The 19,740-nt window shown below is 44.2% G+C and overlaps 1 protein-coding gene across 1 annotated transcript in view; it reads left to right on the top strand.

Moving 5' to 3' along the window:
* Positions 1–19,740, top strand: part of agrn (agrin) — a 98,619-nt gene that overhangs the window by 49,731 nt on the left and 29,148 nt on the right. The window contains exons 7-16 of the mRNA XM_030767035.1: positions 2,437–2,658; positions 5,736–5,933; positions 6,612–6,812; positions 12,898–13,040; positions 13,335–13,440; positions 15,504–15,623; positions 16,037–16,201; positions 17,166–17,309; positions 18,337–18,461; positions 18,722–18,830. Coding sequence (XP_030622895.1) covers positions 2,437–2,658; positions 5,736–5,933; positions 6,612–6,812; positions 12,898–13,040; positions 13,335–13,440; positions 15,504–15,623; positions 16,037–16,201; positions 17,166–17,309; positions 18,337–18,461; positions 18,722–18,830 — 1,533 coding nt within the window. The remainder of the gene's footprint in view (positions 1–2,436; positions 2,659–5,735; positions 5,934–6,611; positions 6,813–12,897; positions 13,041–13,334; positions 13,441–15,503; positions 15,624–16,036; positions 16,202–17,165; positions 17,310–18,336; positions 18,462–18,721; positions 18,831–19,740) is intronic.

Here is a 19,740-nt window from a genome sequence, read left to right as displayed (position 1 = left end):
ATGCATTTTTTACGCCTTCTCCCTCAACACAGAAATCAATAGCCGCGTTCCAGCACTCAAGTTGAACCATTCTCTGCTCTGAAATGAGCCTTCTTCCTCACTCAGGATTTGCTTAGATTTGCCAAATAATGTAGCGGTCGGCAAGGTGACCTGTTTAAATCCTCCCTCAGTTGTTTTTGGAGTGTACCAAGTAATGTGTGTGTGTGTGTGTGTGTGTGTGTGTGTGTGTAGAAGGCAATGCTGAGGCAGTTCTACACAGTGTGTTTGTGTGCCAAGGGAACTGGACAGATCCCTTAGCATGGCAGCTCCTGATTTAGACTGTGTACAGGGCAATTGGCAACGCTGTGGAAAGGGCTCTTTTGCTATGCAGTGTACACTGCCTTTACCTCAAGGCCCTCAGCCTTAATCTGGCCAGGATTACAGGAGGAATTGTAGAGGGGTTAGGGGAGGGTTAGGTTTAAATCTCTCTTCTCTTCCTCCCTAAGAGAGTAGCTATGTGGAGGTCACAGTCTGTCAACAAAGAGCCCCCTTCCCTCGTTCCTCCCTGAAAAACCTACCCGTTCTAATCTCTTAAAAACAAGAACGAGGCCGACATACTTCAACCCAACCGAGATAGGGTCCCCCCCCCCCCCCCCACTCTTGTTCTTTCAGTTCAGCTATTGTTGAGTAAGAAAGACACTTCAAATGAAAAGATGACAAGAAATTTGACAAAAAGCTGGCGCTCTTTCATTTGTTTTGCTGTGGGTTTTGTTTTTTTTGTTTTGTTTTTTTGCCTACTGTTAGAGGATGATGGAGGAACAAAAGACGATGGTGAGGTTTTTTGTCGATGATTTATGTGCAGACAACGTTGAGAATGCTCCGTACAGAATATTAAATGCATTCGTGCGTCTGTAATGAAATTGGGACCCTTACAGGGAGCAGCCAGCATGCAGCATCTAATCCCTGAATAATTACTGTAATGACAGCTCAACGGGACAGACATGTAGGGGTGCACACACTCACATAACGACACCGTGGGGGAGGACAGAAACATTCACCCCCTATACACACACATTAAACTCACACACAAAACACTAAAAATAATACTAAAACTCTTATACAATAGTAAGCATAAAGGGGGGGGGGGGGGGCGCGACAACCATGAACCCCCCCGTCCCCCCACCACCACATTTGGAACTTTGAGGGGGGAGACTATGAAAAAACACATACACATAATACCCTACTATCAGTTCTCTTCCACTCTGAGTGTAAAAGTTTGGCTGAAATAATGTGGTGGGGTTCTTTTTTTGTTCTGTCTTTAATCTTTCAGTCAAAGTGCAGACACACCACATAACAGCCCATTCTTTTCGTGTCAAGCGTACAAATGAGACACGCTTTGCTCCTTTACCACTCAAACGTCTTCCCCCTCGAGAATCAACGGTCGCCCCGGGTATTGGAACGTTTTTGCTTTTTCTTTCTCATTCGAGTTTGTCTCTTTTTTTTTTTATCTCAGCAATGAAGAATTGATTGTGAAATAACGAGTCAGTGATGAAAAACTTTCCTCCGCTGTGCCTCATGGCTCCTGGTTCACTCCTGACCCAGTTCTTGGCTCTCCCTGTTGTGAGGAGACTCTAGCCCCTGCCATCCCACAGTCCTCAGCCTGCTAACTGCAGCACTTAATGAAGTTTCTGTGGAGCCAGAGCGTCCGAACAGCCACGCCAACACCCCTCTGATATGTTCATATTTCATATCTGTCTCTGCTCAGGAGCCCAATCTTCTGAATTATTAAGCAGAGAGCTCAGTTTTCTGGTGGTGTTGGTGCTTTTTTTTTCTCCCTTCCTCTTTACTCTCTCTCTCTCTCCCTCTCTCTCTTTTCCTCTTTTTCCACTGTCTACCTCTACCTCTCTTGTACTGTATCTTTCTCTCTTTTTTTTTCTTCTCCTTTATCCATAATCGGAGGAGAAGTGGCCAGGCTGCTCGCAGTGAGATGTAAATAGTTGTGTTTAAACTGGACTCCAGGCACATCAATTAATCACTCTGTTTACGACCGCAGGGCTCACCATCCTGTGTGGCATTTGTGTTGGAATTAGGATGAGGCGTGTGTACGCATGGAAGAGTTAGAAGGGCACAATTCGCAGTGTTTCATACCAACAGACAGATTGGAGGCTAGCGAGAGACTGAGGTCTGTCAGAACCCCTGAACTGTGATAAGAACGTTCTGCTTAGGTGACAATTTGAAAGAGAAGCACCTGCATTTTGGATCAATGTGAAGGTTTACCCCCTGTTCCGTGACTCTGTTACCCTTTCCCCTCCTTCCCGTTCATGTTTTTGGTTTTTTTTTTTGGGCTGCTTTTTTTCTTCCCCTCTCTCTCTCTCTTCTCTCGTTCCTTTCTCACTCTCTTTTCTCTATATTTTTGCTCCATGTTAACATGCTGTGTTTGCACTGCTTTTGGGGCAGATCTACATGCGCCCAGCCCATGTTTGCAGAAGAACTGTGAGTTTGGTGCTGTTTGCGTGGTGAAGAACGGAGAGCCCGTGTGCGAGTGCCCGGATGCCTGCTTACAGGTCAGCGATCCGGTGTGTGGCAGTGACGGCCACACCTACAACAGCCAATGCCAGATGAAGGCCATGGGCTGTGCCCTTCAGAGAGAAATCCAAATCCAACACAGAGGCCCTTGTGGTGAGTCCTTTTACACACACACACACATGCATACACACACACACACACACATGCGCGCGCACACGCACGCATACACGTACATGCTTCCAGACACAAGTCACCACCTCTCTGCTTTCATCCATTTCCCCTCTGCTCTTAAGCTCTCCACAGATATTCTGAGCAAGGACTGTAATTTGCCTCCCCCATGACCTTTCCAAAAAGATGCACTTAAGTTCAAATTAAAGAGGGCAACATCCTTCACAGTAATTGTTTGCATGAGTCATGCTTTTAGTCTGACTGCTTCCAAGTCAGAGAGATCTCTAAAACATGCTTTACTGACTGTCCATTCATACACAGATACGGTGTTTGTGTACTTTTTTGATAAAAGCTTTTGTAAATTAATTGTGTATTTCTGGTAACAGTCTTAATGTGTAGGGGTGGTCGCATTAAAGCTGAATAGAGTATGAATCTGCTCTGCTTGCTCTCCACTTCAGCTCAGTTCATTTGTAACTCGGGGTTCATTCCGTGGACTTCAGAACTACTCTCAGAATCGCAGAAGTCAGACCTTTTGACCTGTTCATCAAAGCCACATCAGAGAACCCAGCACGTTGTTACTTTATTTATTTATTTATTTATGTATTTTAATGTGGTAGTCTGCAGTGTGTGTGTGTGTGTGTGTGTGTGTGTTGTCTAGGCCCAGTAAAAGCGGCTGAGGCATTAGTCCCCAGGGTCATTTGACAGCAGTTAAGTTTATCTCACGGCTAAACAGGCTGTCTGTAGGCTACCGCTGGTCTTTATCCAAGAGTAACTTCACCGCTCTATGCGCTGCTTGGAATTAAATGACATGTAGATGATGATATCTCTCTTCCCAGGCTTACTGTAATATCGACTTAACTACCCAGAGAGATTCACATGCCTTTAGGCTTCTGCTTTCACAAAAACCTAAAAAACAAGTGAGGGTGGGGCCAATCTAAAAGCCCAAAACTCCTCTCTCCGCTCTCGTCCATTGTACTTTGTACTGTTTTATTCTCTCTCGGCCCATTTGAATTGAAAGTGTCCCTCATACAAAGGAGAAAAAAGAAAGTATGGAGAGGGACGTAAGGAAAGCTAGGTCACCCTGCAGCTCTCTAAAGTGTAATGAAAAGTTTTTATTTCAAAAAGACACACACGCTGACACCAGTAATACAGCACCATTGATGGCATTGACACACCACAGTCAGTAGTAGTGAGTAGAACAGGGCAATAAAATGCAGGCTGGTACAGCCACTCCTGTGTCGAAAATGGCTAGTTATTCTTGGATATTTAGAGAGTATGTTCTCCACCATAATCCAGCTCTGTGATTATCCGCATTAATTATCTGACTCCATTCAAAACCAGAACCCTGGCCTTACTCTCATATTCCATTCCAGAGTGTTTGTGTTTGTGTGTGTGTGTGTGTGTGTGTGTGTGTGTGTGTGTGTGTGTGTGTGTGTCTATGAGGTCATGACGACCGTGTGTGTATATCTGTGTGGTTGTGTGAATGAGTAAATGTGTGGGTGTATTTGGATGGGTATAATTTTTTTTTTTTTTTTCGCAGCAGAGAAAAATCATAAAATGCTGTTATCTTTATAGTTCAGGTGCTGTCAGATAGTGATATGAATGACATTTTATTATTATTCTTACTCTTTTGTAACATTTGAGTGACAGGTGACCTTGTCTAGGTGGGCAGGCAAGAGATGGGCTGAACTAATGGAACTGAGTGGGAGATCTGTTGCACATACAGTATATATAACATGTCACACACAAGTCAATATATATATCACAGTATCTATATAGGTCACAGACAAACCATTGGGATGGAGGAGAAAATGCAGACAGAAAAATAATCAGTAAGAGTAAGGTGGCAGTAAACGGAGAGAAGGAGGAGAGATGGAAGAGCCTAATAGAGAGAGGCTGGCCGCAGTGGGGCGGCTACCACCAGAGGGATGTTTATAGCCATTCACAGTAAACTACTATTCTGTTCCACACGTTAACAATTTACTCACTCCGTCTCTCATGGCCACACAAGCCATTTTGCTCCCTGTCTCTGAAGAACGGGCTAGCGCTGGTTTCTGAGATGGTCCCTTTTCCATAAGTCAGTCTAAATGCTTTATTCAAGGCCTCTCTCTCTCTTTGGCTCGCTCTCTCTTCTCTCTCTCTACGTCTCCAGAGGCGACTGCTTTATGGTCGAATTCTTGTTTACATAGTGCGGAGAACTGTATCTTCCCGCTCTAGCTGTTTCCGCTGCATAACGGCAGGAGTAGGTGGAAGAGATAAAGAGTGCCTCTATCAGTATGTGAGGCTGATAAAATAAGGTACCAGTAGCTATGCTCCTGATTTGTTACTCAGAGCCAGGATGGGAATGTCACCATCACCCATTCAGTGGCAGATGCCCAGCTGTGTGCCTCGACTGTTTTTAATAAGCCAACAGGAGCGAAGGGCCCGGGGCTGTCCGTGGAGAGAGCCCGAACAGAACAGAGGGGTCGCTCTATTAATGCCTGATAAACGGGTTGGGAATAGTTGAGGGGGGTTGGGGGTTAAACCACTGGTGGGGGGTTTTATGTATGTGCACGATTCTCCATTAGCGCTAAATCATTGGCTGTTATTACTCCCTGTCTAATTGAATGTGATAGTGCTTTCACTAATGCAATCCACCAGGTGTAATTACCATCAGATTCTTCTACACCCTCCCCATATCAATCACATTTGTTTGCTGATTAATTGGAGCCTCGTGCAGTCATAGTGAGATATCAGATGCACGTTGTTGTTTTCCGCTGCTCGACAAGGGCAGACAGCTAAACTGATTAAATGGAATATAGACAGAATTCTCGGTGTGGAGCCCACATCGAACGCTGTAGGACTTGAAAACCTTATCCGTCCCCTCCTCTCTGTGGGACTAGCGGTAAACAAGGTAAGTATTTCCTGTCCATCTGGGCGAGGCGATGGTGAGGACCGGGGGTCCCGGGCAGCGGACCAGCGTAAGCATGCAGGCGGGCAAGCTGAAGCCGAGCCCGAGAGAGAGAAGTGATGCGGATCCACGCTTTGAGCCTGTCTGCTAACGTCACGCTTCTCTTCCTCAGACGAGCCCTGTGCCAACTGCTCGTTTGGCGCTATCTGTGACGCGCAGACAGGGCGGTGCGTGTGTCCCACGGAGTGCGTGGACACCCAGCAGCGGGTGTGCGGCAGTGACGGCACCACGTACGAAAATGAGTGCGAGCTGAATGTTCGTGCCTGCACCCAGCAATTAGACCTGAAAGTGTTGTCCCAGGGAGAATGCAGTGAGTACAAACACAAGCTCTCTCTCTCTCTCTCTCTCTCTCTCTCTCTCTGACACTGACTCACTCACTCACACACACACACACACACACACACACACAAACACACTGAGAAAGTCCCCTCCTTGCATGTTTGAAGCTTTATCTCCTGGTTTTCACTGTAGAATGCCATAAGAATGCACTACCTAAGTACATTCACATATTCATTAAATCTTAGTTCACCATATAAGGTCAACTAAGGAAGAACTTTGTTTTTCTCATACTCATATAATATTCATGCCCATCAGAACATACTGGAGCTTTCTTAAAGAAGCTTTTTCCGTACTTTGACCTTGCTCAGTGATAAAGCATGAGGGAAAGTGTATATGAGTTAGTGCTGAGGGCACAGTGATGTATATCTGTTATGAGAGTGTTTTTTTTTTTAAGTGGTTATGATTATGAATTCTCATAGGTTCCTACCCTGTGAATAAGTGTGCTGCTGTCAATTTTCTGTGGAGGTTGGCGCTCCGGAGGCAGACAATGTACTTTATATATGTGTATATGCTGTTTTAAATCTCTCTGCGAGTGTGTGTGTGTCTGTGTGAGTGTGTATGTATGTTTACTCATTAGCCTCTGCATATGTGTATTATGTGTGTGTGTGTGTGTGTGTGTGTGTGTGTGTGTGTGTGTGTGTGTAAACAGAGACCTGTGGAAACACTGTCTGTGGTTGGGGTGCCCGCTGTGTTCAGAATAAGTGTGAGTGTCAGCAATGCCAGGATCAAGCTTTTAAACCCGTGTGTGGTAACGACGGTGTCACCTATGACAACGAATGCGAGCTCCGCTTCTCCTCCTGCAAGCTCAAGAAGAAGATTGAGGTTGCTCAGCTGGGAATGTGTGATGAAGGTAGGCTTAAATTATTCAATATTATCTCCACTTTGCCCTGTGTTTGTCTATATCAATGCTCCCCTTTCACAACTCTGTTGACGCATTAAGCAGTTATTGGAAATCCATGAACCTCTTATGTGCATGGAATTTTGTAGAGAATGTGACCTCTGCTTATCCCAATGAGGTGAACTTGCCAAAAGTAAAGGTTCTCACATATTCAGGCGGTTCATATGTCTGGCCTCTCGATTCTGGAATCAATCTTTCACATGCGTCTTGATTGCCAAGCAATGGAACTTAGTCGTACATTTGGCTTAATCAGTGAGTTTAAGGAGCTGGTAACATGAATTTTTCACCTGCATGCTGAGAGGAGAAAACAAGGAAAAAAGAGGGTTTTTTTTCTTTCTTTCTTTCTCTCTCTCTGTCTGGAGTGAGATTTGCTGCTTGCCATCTTACCACAGAGCTTTTCACGGTCGATTTAACATCATTTCATTGACTGAGCCGAGTGACCTTTCATATGTGGTGCATGAAACGCTGGCATAGTGCCAGCAGTGAAAGTCTTCTCTCTCTGTTTATGTCTTTCTCTTTCCCTGTCTTTCTACCCCTTTAGGGCATTGCCACCTTGTTCGGTATGCGGTACCCGGTGACTTACTCAGCCTCTCTGAATCCTTTTGTTTGTCATCATTGCCTCTTTATTCAATCATCTCTGGTCTGATCCCATCACGAGCTGCCCACTGCCCTTTGGCAAATGACACATTTTCTTCCTCTCTCATTCCATTTTCTGTTCTCATTCATTTTTTTCCTCGCTCCCAACCGTTCCAACAGGAGAAGATCGGGTTAACTGAAAGCAATCTGTCCAGTTGCGCCAGGGCAAACATTTCAAATCTCTTTGCCTCTGTTAACAAACTTTCCTGCCCTCCTGGCAGCAATATGACCGAGCTGTAACATAGGGGCTGGTCTTTGGCCATTGTCTGATAAAGAGAGGCGTTAAAAGTGAGTTAATATTTTGTGAATGGAGTGGACTCTAGTGATTTGTATTTGTATTCCACTGATTTTGTGTTATATTTGTACGATTTATATTAGTATAATTTATTTGTATTTTTATTGTACCTATTTATGTATTATAATTATATACATGAGGTGGACAAAATAACGCAAACAGAAAGTACATGTAATATATAGTTGTGGAATGAGTAATATTTTCTGCTGAACAGCTTAAGTCCTCCTTGGGACTGAGCAAAGTCACATTCTATCTCTCAGTATGCACTCTAATCCAGGTTTGGTGATGTCTGATTTGGTGATATGGGAGGGCCATGGAGGGTTTATGTTCATTCTTTTTGTGAAAATGGTTTTAGGAACCTTTATTTTTTACCATTGCATTCCCGCTGTCACCTAAAATGCCTTTGTGTTTTACTTGGCAGTTGGAAAGTCTGCAATGGTACATTAGTGACGGAATCCAACCGCTGCCATGAGACATCCTCCTATACCATAAACAAATCCACCATCTTGTTTCGCAGTCAGCTGAAGATTTTTAGGGTTCTCTAAATATGACTCATGCAGATGGAGAAAAAAGGTTAAAAGATGACTCATCACACCCATTTACTGTTTTCCAAGTCTGGGTTTGCTCTCATTGCATGAAGATATGCTTTCTAAAAGGCAGCTTAATGTCAGCTTTGTTTTAGTTCAGAACAAGTCGTGATTTTTAGCAGGTATCCTTTTAAGTGTCATGGCCAGGTCAGTAAGCTTCAACTTAAAACCAGCATTCCTCTTTCCCAATGTGGACTTCTGTCAAAATTTTATAGATCTCTCAGACTCTCGTATATTCAAGTTATTTATTTTGAGATATCCTTTGTAGCGAGAAAACACTAGTAATTCTTATTTTAATTGAATTGAATAAGGTGTCTCAACCACTTGTGTGTGTGTGTGTGTGTGTGTGTGTGCACGCATGTGCGTGTGTATGTGTGTGTGTGCGTGTGTGTATGTGTGTGTGTACAGTGTTTTCAGCAGGGCAGTACAGAGAAATGAATCATATATTTAAGAAACACTTGAGTTTGGAAAGATAATTTGTACGGATAATCAATTGCACCAATATTGAAAGTAATTTCAAATTAGTAATCACATATATTATATTGCAATTGTTCAAGTGCATTTGTAGAGAGCAATTAAAAAAACACCACTATATACTGTATATTACTCTTTTTCATAAAAATACAGTTATCTCAGGCTTTTATTATTCACTTACTTCCATCCTGCTCCACTCAATAAATAGAAATTGTAAGTATAGGGTCTGTGGGGAACTGTTTTCTGTAAGATTTTGGTGAAATATTGTGTCTCAGTAAAAATATTCTCACTCCTGGCCAAAAAAGGGGAACACTAGGGTGTTATATCCATTTATTTCAAACCAAGCCCTCAAACTTGTGCTCATTAGTCACGTGAAAAAAATGGGAGTGTTTTCTTACTCTTTTATTTTGCTGTAATGAAAAATGACAGTGTTTCCAGCACTGGCTATACAGGGAAATTTATCACCTGTTTAATTTCACACTCCGCTAGGCCTAAACTCAGCCTCTTTGTAGACACTGACAAAGTGGCGGGTGAGGGTGGTGCATCACCTGGGGGGGCTTAGACCTTTTTAATTGAATACACGTTTACTAAATAGGATTATGTACTAAAATATCAATACGATGCTCTCCGATAAGTCGATACATCAGCCATAGCGCCAGAAGGAGGGCTGAGAGCGTATGAATGAGGAGGTGGAGGACGCAACGTTAGAGTTAGATCAGCTGGGTGAAATCATCTGTCAAACAACAATAAGTATATCCTCAGAAGCTTTTTTTCTCCACGCCAAAACCTCTTATCATGCCGTCACAGCCAGTCTCTCTTCATGTGAGCTGGACTTTACTCGGCCTTAGGTGCTGTCAAGTCCCTCCGTGCAGTTTGGTAAAAGTATGACAAATAACAAACACAAAGCTGACTGCTGGTGTGTTGGTCATTAAAGCAAATGTGGATGTGTGGATGTGCGTGTGCGTGTGTGTGTGTGTGTGCGCACATGTGTGTATGACCCACTCAGGGTTTGACTTGGGAGTGATGAATGAGCGTGTTGACTTTCACAGTATGCATGTGATTGGGAAGGTCGCTGTGCATTTTCATGGGTGTTTTTCAGTGCCCTGTTATTGATAGTGAAACCTCTGAGCCACCAGCCGTGAACTCAATGTTCACACCTGAAGGTCGTCGTCCACTGTCTCTCCCCTTGTATCTTCTAGCATTTTTCTCCATTCCAAATTTCTTTCTTCTCTCTCCTTTGCTGTCATCCATCTCCCCATCCCTCAAAAAAATTCACTTTACTCACAGCGAGCCATCTATCTTTTTTTTTTTTTTCTGAGTTATTTTTCTTCCCCTATGTATAGCCACTTCTCATTTATTCTTGTCGTCTCTTTATTCTTTCAGTTCTTCATCTTAATGGAAATCCCATGGCTAAATGGGCCCTGGTAAGAACATGATTGAGTAAAAGGGGAAAGGAAGGGTTTTGAGAAAAGCTGATGCAGACATCTCTGCAGTATTCACTAATTGAAAGGTTCGTCTGCAGTGCGGGTGGCAGTGACATCAAAGTACTGAAACTAATTAGGGCCCCGCTCCCCCTCTCCTTAGCCTTCGCTCTTATTTATTCCATTTTTAATGTCTTATTTTTTTTTAGTTTTTCTTTAAACGGCTGAGCAGAATATGAATTTAAATGCATTCATCTCTTGCTTAGCTTGCACAAATGGGCTCAGGTGGCTTGAAGCGCCTCATACAAGGAAATGATTACTGTTGCTATTCTGTGATCAGCCTTAGAAGCCAATGTTAGGAAAGCTCTATTAAAACACATTATTTACTGTATCCCAGAGTGGAGATGCAACGGGTGTGCTCAGAATATCTACTGGAGCTTTATGCTTCAGACAGGCTTTCCTTCAGCTCTGCTTCAGACGGCACGAAGCAGCCCAATATAAGCAAAACTAAGAGTCATACAGGCCCTAACACAAAACTCATTCATGGAGCGAACTGCTCCAAGCAGCCTGATCTGCAGATCATAAGCACCAAATACAGACACACTTTTAAGGGATCAGAGCAATCCCATTTTACCCTTCCCCATTTACGCATATCCGCCGCAGAATTCGGCTAGCTGGAGTTTTTGAACTCGTACGCTAAGAACAGCTCCGGTTTTGTAATTGATGAACGTTTGCTGGGTGTTCTAGATGAAACCTAATGTGCTTTAAGTGATCCCGCTTCTCAGGCAGCTCTGTAAGGCCAGGATGCCACGTTATGTCTAGTCCTGTGCTAATGAATTGAATGGCCTTCCAGGGTATCGACCCCTCTGGCTTGTCAGAGTGGATTTTTGATAAGCCGTATCAGCGTGCCGCTCCCCTAGACCTGCCGTGCACTGTGACCCAGGCCATAATCTGCTTAAGGAAACGCTTTATGCTGAGTGGCACTTCCACGAGTCAGCTATTGATTTTCCCATCAGGACCAGGGAGGTTGTGTGTCAGAGCAAAAATGAGGACATTTAGCATAAAGCTTGACCAAAAGGAATACACAGTGCAAGGGTACGCAAAACTGACTTATGTGTATTCGTTATATGGACAGTTCAACATGGCACCCTTGACTGGGAAGAAGGATTTTTGGCAGCGCTTTTGAGCAAGATGGAGAATTGACACCTTACACATCTTTATCTTTCAAATACTGAAGCTCTCTCTCCCTCTCTTCTCTCTGTTCTTTCTCTCATTCCTCCTTCTCTTCTCTCTCTCTCTCTCTCTCTCTCTCTCTCTCTCTCTCTCTCTCTCTCCAGATCTCTCTTTGCAGCAAGGCAGGTGTCTTTTAAGTGACATTTCAAAGTTCATTCTACCTCACTAGGTCTGAATACTTGAAACAGTTGAAAGAGAAATTAACATCCAGTAGATTCAGCTATCTGTTTCAGCTGTGTTGAATCTTTCATCAAGTTTTGTTATAAAGGCATACTCAAATATTGTGTAAACACGATTTGAATTTATGAAACAGTAGGCATTGCTCACATATATATATTTAACAACTCTGTGTCTCCAGAGTTACAGCTCTGAGAGCACCCTGGCAGCTAACTGTCTAGATGACAGTAATAACTGACAATAAAACAAAGCATCTTATGTCTCTGCTGGGCTTCCTCAGTCAGATAATGAACTGTGAGTGAAATTAAATGAACTGGGTTTAAAAAATGCAACTTTATGCAACTATAACACAATTCAAATCTGATTCTGTCGTAGGAGACTCTCCGTTTGATCGTAGCATCCCTTCTCCTGCGAGTTTCACAGTTAAACAGAGTTTGACTTTTCCAAGAGCCTGAAATTTATGTTGTTTTTCTTTGTGTACTTTTCAGCTAAAATGCCACAGACCAAATTTCTTAAAATTCCTATGACACTAATTGGCTCTTACCGAATGGTACGCAATTAGTAGGATCCTTCTTTCCAAAAATCAATGTCCATGAAAACGACCTTCACATTGATTTGCTCTTATGCAGAAACAAAGAGAAGTATAATTGCTATAGTTTGTTCCTCTTTACCCTGCTTTCCTCCTATTAATTGAAACGTAAAGAGGCTCCGTTGGTAGCATGGTGATGTTAAGCTTAATTTATTTTGTCAATCGTTGGTCCTCACCATGGATGGTCATTATCTTGTACTTCCAGCACTGCCTTAGGTTCAGTCCCAGCTCCAACGTGAAGAAAATTTCAATACCTAATGTTCTCAATGTGCTGAATGTATAAATACTTTTCCAACCATTACTCATTAATTCTTGGTTGCTATAGATAAAATAAGATGCTTGAGAGCACCCAAGGAATATATTTTTTTTATTAGTAGACAACGTGCAGCGTGAAGATATGCAAATGTCTCTGTGTTTGTGTGGTCCCTGGATTCCACTTGTCTTTTTTTTTTTTTTTTTGGTCTTTCGGTTCTTTGTTTTGTTTTGTTTTGTTTTGTTTTTTTGAAGCCTGCATGGTGTTAACCAATGGAATCAACGCAGGAATTAATGCAAGACCCGGTCATGTTGGATAATACATCCGATTACATTCGCACTTTCTCTGTATGACGTGTATGTGTTTCTGCAGAGTGTGGCTCTGGAGGCTCGGGTTCAGGAACAGAGGCTTGTGAACAGGAGCGGTGTCGCAAATTTGGAGGATCTTGGGACGACGACACGGAGGATGACCGCTGTGTGTGTGATTTCACCTGCCAGAGTGTCCCACGGAGCCCGGTAAAAAAAAAAAAGAAAATTGAAAAAAGAAACCCCTGCAGTCCCACTGTTCAGCTGTTCTGTGTGAATTGCACCTCATGTAAAATCACATTTTAACAGTGTCTATTTAAATGAGTGCTCTGCACACTGAAAGGAAAAAAAAAATTCATTTACTCAGAATAAATTTAGCAGATGAACATCTGGAGTTGGCATGATCTGAAGACAATATGAAATGAATTTGAAAATATCACATGAATCTCACATAAAGCATGTTATTTTCTCATGGCATTAATACTGCTGGAAATGCTCCTACAGGTCTGTGGCTCAGATGGAAACACGTACAGTAGCGAATGTGAACTGAAGAAGGCCAGATGTGAGAAACAAGTGGACCTACAGTACCAGAGCCAGGGCCCATGTCCAGGTAAATGTTCGCAATATCCTCTCCACCCGCCCACTCTCCCTCTCTCTCTCTCCCTCTCTCTCTCCCTCTCTCTCTCACTGTTCTCTCTCTCTTTCCCATTTACACTTCAGACGTCTCTATGGTATGTAGTGTGACAGCTTCTCACAGACACAGGGGAAGAATTGCTTGGCTGTTAGTGCCAGTGCAGTGGAATGCAGCTTCTCCGCTCTCAGCTTCAAGAGTCTTGTGTAGTCCAGAGTGGAGCAGATAGCACAGAGGGAAGCTTCTGTGTGATCACAGCATAGTGTGTGATTCCCTCAGGCCCAGAAAAGGGTTTCTCTTGAGCTTCACACACTTGCCTCTTTCTCTGTCTTTCTCATTCTTTTTCTCTCTTGCACCATTTCCCTCTCTCTCTCTCTCTCTCTCTCTCTCTCTCTTTCTCTCTCAGGCACACACACACGCACACACACACATACATGTGCACACACTCACTCACACTCTTTCTCTCACTTGTTCTGAGTTTTCTGCTCCAAAAGCAGTGCAGGCCTTCCAGCCAGGCTCAGTTACGCTTCTCCATCGGCCGTGGAAAATCAATCCTTTTGGAGAAGTTTCCACTGGTACAGGGAGCTTTTGGCTTCCTCCTCCCAATGGCAAAAGTCAGATCAATGGAAATCTCATTGGCCCTGGCGTTTGATATGCATGGAGTATCTTCCCCCTCACCCATGCTTTGACCTTATACCTTTGAGTGCACGGAGCCTCCAGAGCACCTTGCCAGTTTCACTAATTGGAAATTAGGTCTCTCTGACCCCTAGACAACCTTGTCCTGCTCTCTCAAATGAAGTGCTGAGAGAGTATTGCCTCTACTAATTTATTTCTTATCAGACTGAGCTTGTTTCAAGCACTCAGCGATATATTTCACTGTCGTCCACTGGCGCTGTATCGACTTCAAGTGGCAAGAACATCTTGTCAAATTTTTAACTCTGACTGTCCCAGACACTCGGGCAAAAACTCCGTTGGTCTGTTCTGCTCCTGGGAGCCTGTGTGTGTGTGTGTGTGTGTGAGCATATCACTTCAGAAAGAATTGCATCATCAGAAAGATAGATATGGACGAAGGTAAATACACACACAGACACAGACACACACACACACACACACACACACACACACACAGAAAGGAGAAGAGAGTATGAAATTAAAAGTGTCTTCATCATAATAGGAAGAGTGCAAGCGAGGGAAGGTTTAATGAAGTGTGGCTAGAGCCCATCTCTGGAGCTGCAAAGTACTGCACAAGACATAGCAACTCATCACCATTAGAGCTCAGGGTATACATACACACCGGTAACTCAGTGATTTATAACTCAACAACCAACACTCCAAACCGCCAAGAAAAGAGAGATCTGTTTCTCTCCTCCACCGCCTGTATCCATTCAACTCAGTGGCTTAGAGAGAGAGAAGCAGTAAGGCAGAGGGAATTAAGGGAGTGAGAGAAAGAAGTGAAAGAAGTAGAGAATGGCTCGAACACAAATCAGCATCCTCCTCCCCATCTTGAAATCTAAAAGAGTTATTATATAACGTGTAAATGCCGTGCGCAGTCCATGCGGATTTCAATCAGCGCTGTCACAGCCGTTGAATTGGACACACCATTTACGCCCATGCAGCACATTCTTAACGCGGTCTATTTTTCTTCACCGGTCATTGTCATATTTCTGAGTTTGCATGTAAACGTCGCATCTTACACAAGAACTAATGGGAAGAACAGGCCCCCTAGGACGTGTCAAATGTCAGATACCGCTCATCCGTCCAGCATGGCATTGTTTGCTTTCAGTAGCATAAATTTCTTCCCCCTAATTTCAAATTGTCGTATGGACTCGTAAATAGAATTGTTATCTCGCAGCCAGACACCAGTTTCTCCACCTCAGCTTCTGAGGCAGTTTTTATTGTGTTTAACTAAATTGCATTTCGGTGCAGATTGTTTAGCATAATCTGTCCCAAGAGAATGTTTTCCTTCTTTCTTTCTTCTTCCTTTTCAATTTTTTTCCTTTTTTTCTTTTTTCTTTCTTTTTTTTAAATTTTATTTTACACAGCTGTCTCCGTCACGCCTTCACCTGAGACGGGCACACCTCAGCACTGCAGCCAGACCATCTACGGCTGTTGCCATGACAACAAGACCGCCGCCTTGGGTGTTGGACTGGCGGGATGTCCAAGTACGTGAAGCATTTCCTCTCTTTATAACCACTGATTTTCTCCCCTGTTGATGAATAATGAGTCAAGCATAAAAGACGGATGACATTTTAAATTTATGGTAACCACAGCTGTAAGAGACCTGGATCAAACGCGTGCCATCGTCTCTGATATGGAAATTATAGACATTTCTGTAGAATCTCCATAATATTCATAACACAGACCCCGGACATAAATAATAATACATTATTGCGCTGTTCTCTACTGTGACTCATTTGAAGAAAAGAAAAAAAAAAACCCTTGGACCTTAACTGAGTCACTGATCTGAACACATTCATCACTAACGGGTTAGATGAACCGAATGAGTCCTTAAAAGGGTTGTTTCGGTCTACGGATGATGGCAGCAGTCCTGAGAATCTGTCCTGTCTTTTTCTAGGCACGTGTCAGTGTAACCACTATGGTTCTTACGGAGGTACCTGTGACCCCACCACTGGTCAGTGTTCCTGTAAGCCCGGGGTCGGGGGACTGAAGTGTGACCGTTGTGAACCAGGCTTCTGGAATTTCCGTGGCATCGTCACCGAGAACATGAGCGGCTGCACGCGTAAGAGAACATTGTTTCTTTTCTTTTCCTTTCTTTCTTTTCTTTTCTTTTCCCCCTCCATTTAAGTTTGCATTACTCTGATGAGTTTATTTGGCTCAAAGGATTTTATTCTTTTTTTTTTCTCTGAGAACTGGAGATGCTCTGTAATTTCTCTTGTATGGTGTGTTTGAGTCTTCTATTTGTGCACGTCAAAGCAAGACAGTCTGTTCTTTCTGGTTTTTGTACCATTCTCATGTAGACAACGCTCTGTGTAGATGGAGCTCTTTTGACAAAAGCTTTAGAGCCATTGAGACTGGCAGGCAGGCTCTGAGTTTATTTCATGGCTTGACCTGGCAGGTCTGCCTACAGCCAAACAAACAGGCTTAGATGATGTGTGTTTGTACATCAGTGTTAGTGGAGAAGTAGGAAAACAAGCATTGATTTTTAGTGCTGTGAGGTGGTTGGTTATGTCCCAGGGGGTTAGGACATTTTGTTACCTTCTCATGAACGCCTGGCCCACCTGACCCCAGCCTCCAGTCCGTGGGCAGGTACTGAGCTTGTTATGCCTGCTGATGGGGTTAGACTCAGATCAGCCTGAGTGTGCGTGTGTATTGTGTGTGCGTGTGTGTACAAGTGTGGTGTGTGTGTGTGTATGTGTGTGTGCGTACACAAGTGTGAGAAAGAGAAACTCTACAGGTGTGTGGTTTTATGGTGTGTGTGTGTGTGTGTGTCTTTGTGTGTGAGTTTGTGCATCTTTGTGTGTGAGTGTGTGCAGGCACAAGCTCATTTGTTCAGTGTGAGACATCTGAAGTGTGTGTTGCAGATAAGGTGGACAGCACTAAATATCTGTTCTCTACTCATCTCTCTCATCCTCTCTCTCTCTCTCTCTCTCTCACTCTCTCTCTCTCTCTCTCTCTCTCTCTCTCACTCTCTCTCTCTCTCTCTCTCTCTCTCTCTCTCTCACTCTCTCTCTTTCTCTGTTCAGCATGCAACTGTGATCCGGTGGGCTCTGTGCGGGATGACTGTGAGCAGATGTCTGGTCTTTGCTCTTGTAAGACAGGAGTGAAGGGCTTGAAGTGCGACGTGTGCCCTGACGGCAGCAAGATGGCAATGAGCGGCTGTGACAAAGGTAGAGCTCTCCCCACACCAGCTGCTACTTCACGCTTTGGCAACAGAGCACAGCACCTCAGCGCCTTTCCTCTCTTTCTCTCTCTCTTTCTCTCTCTCTTTGACTGCCTCTCTCTTCCTCTCACGTCAGCTCTACCCAACAGGGCTGGTGCACTGTGTCCCAACAAGGTTTTAATGAGCAGAAAACTCAGGAATCTGCTTCATAGAAACTCAGATACAGGTCTTTGTTGTACCTTTGGTTCATTGAATAGGGCGCTTTGCCTTCACTTGAATGATTAATGATATTCCTCTCAATATTAACAGTAGTACAGTTCTTTAAGTAGCGCTTGTAGTGGTAACAGCAGTGGTTGTTTTACTGCATTAGCTAAATCAATAATAACATTGTTTATTATTTTCTGTGAAATCGTTTGAGCTAGAAGAAACAATTTGGGTGTATGTGCGTAAATTTAATATCAGAACCATCTACTCTAAATCTGGCTTTCATAATATAAAAGGGACAAACAACAGCAATTTAGAAGCTGAATGCAGCTAAATGAGAATGACTCGATTAAACTTTTATCCTGGTGGGCACCCACTGTGTTAGCTTAGCGCTGTCTCATTAAGGCCCACAGTCAGCTATTGACAGGAAGTCAAGTGCTTAATGAAGTCAATAGTCCCAGCTCAGCAGTGGGACATGCAGTGTTTCTGCCAGATGAAAGCCCTCCCGTAAAACAAAGAGAGGAGAGGAGAGACGGTCCCTTACAGCCGACGCTCCCCTGGCGAATGACCGCGCTCAATCAAAAGCATCAGTAGCTGCGAGGAGATCTTTGGCAAAGTGACTTTGACACTCAGACAAGGCGTAGGCTGAAATGAAATCCGGCAATAGTTCAGAGACCGATTAGATCGGCTGCTTTACCTGCCCCTCACAAATGTTAAAGGAAAACACTACACTATCTTGAGCCATTTCATAGTATAATCTTAGTATAATTGGTGAAGTGCCCCACCCTGAAAGGTGTACAGTGTTGAATGAGTGTGTGACTCCTCCACAGGTCCTGAAGCGCCAACCTCATGTGATGAATTGGAGTGCAAGTTTGGAGCGACATGTGTGGAGTTCAATGGACAGGCCCACTGCGAGTGTCCGTTACCTGACTGTGATGAGAAGAACAAGACTAAGGTCAGACTTCACTCTGAGTGCAATCAGTACCACTAAGCTCTCCTTAATCACTCAGCCTATCCCTGCCAAAACCTGCACCGCTTATTAAACCAGGAGACTGAAGCCAATGTGCACAGAGACAGTGGAAACACAGGTGTTGAGCTGTGTTGGTATGTTATGTGTTCTGAAAGTATGTGTGTGTGTGTGTGTGTGTGTGTGTGTGTGTGTGCGCATGTGCGTTTGTGTGTGTGTGTGTGTGTGTGTGTGTGTGCTTTGGACAGGTGTGTGGTTCTGATGGGGTGACCTATGCAGACCAGTGCCAGCTGAGGACCATCGCCTGTCGCCAGGACAAAGACATTACAGTAGAACATCCAGGCCAGTGCAGCTCCGGTGAGACCGACCTCTCCCTGTCTCTCTCCCTCACAGCACACACATACACCCACTTATACACATATACACACGCTCATACTCATATACACACTCATATACACATATAGACACACACTCATGGAGGTGCCCTCACCTTTGGCTGCCAACTGGCATTGAGAATGACAGGAACTGAACATATCTTTCTGTATGGATTTATTCTACATGACTCTGACAGACCACCCGTCACTGTGTTACACTCTTGTCAGTTTCTCTCTCTTTGTCTCTCACACACACACACACACACACACACATATACAGACACTCTGTTGTATGTGGGTAAACAGAGCAGCAGAAGCTGTCTTCACCCATCAGCCCTTTCTGCATGGGCTCACTGGCCCAGCAGGACAGTGCTGTGTAGTGTGACTGATGGGCAGAGGAAGGGGGCATAGGGAAGCCTGGAGAACAGAGGGGGGGGGGGGGACAGGAAGCCTGGCTGACAGATGCTCCCCTGTAGATAGAGAGCTGCTGCTTGGATACAGACCTGAGTCTTTGAATCCCTTGGAATGGGGCGACATTTCACTGTTTGATTTCCTGCACCCCTGTGTGGATTAGGGAGGGTTTTAGGCTTTGAGTCTGCAGGGAAGCCTTCAATCCTGATGGAGCAGGTTGGTGGTAGCTGGGTGGAGGTGGAGAGGCTGGTACAAGCTGTTTGTTGTTCATAGATGAGGAGTTTGGATGTGTGGAGTGTAGAGGGAAAAGGTAAGTCTGGTATAGGGCCAAGGTCGGGGGCTTTCATGTACCGTGGACGTGAGGATTAGTATGCGAGCACACGTCAGAAGGTTCTCTGCGGAGACGGGCATGGCTCACGGGCGGGCACTGCCAGCTGTGGGCTCCTGGAGCAGAGCCAACGCCAGGTGCCGCACGTTTTCTG

Source organism: Chanos chanos, chromosome 3 (assembly GCF_902362185.1).
Source record: "Chanos chanos chromosome 3, fChaCha1.1, whole genome shotgun sequence".
In the NCBI taxonomy this organism is placed as follows: domain Eukaryota; kingdom Metazoa; phylum Chordata; class Actinopteri; order Gonorynchiformes; family Chanidae; genus Chanos; species Chanos chanos.
This window is presented reverse-complemented; position numbering and strand designations above follow the sequence as displayed.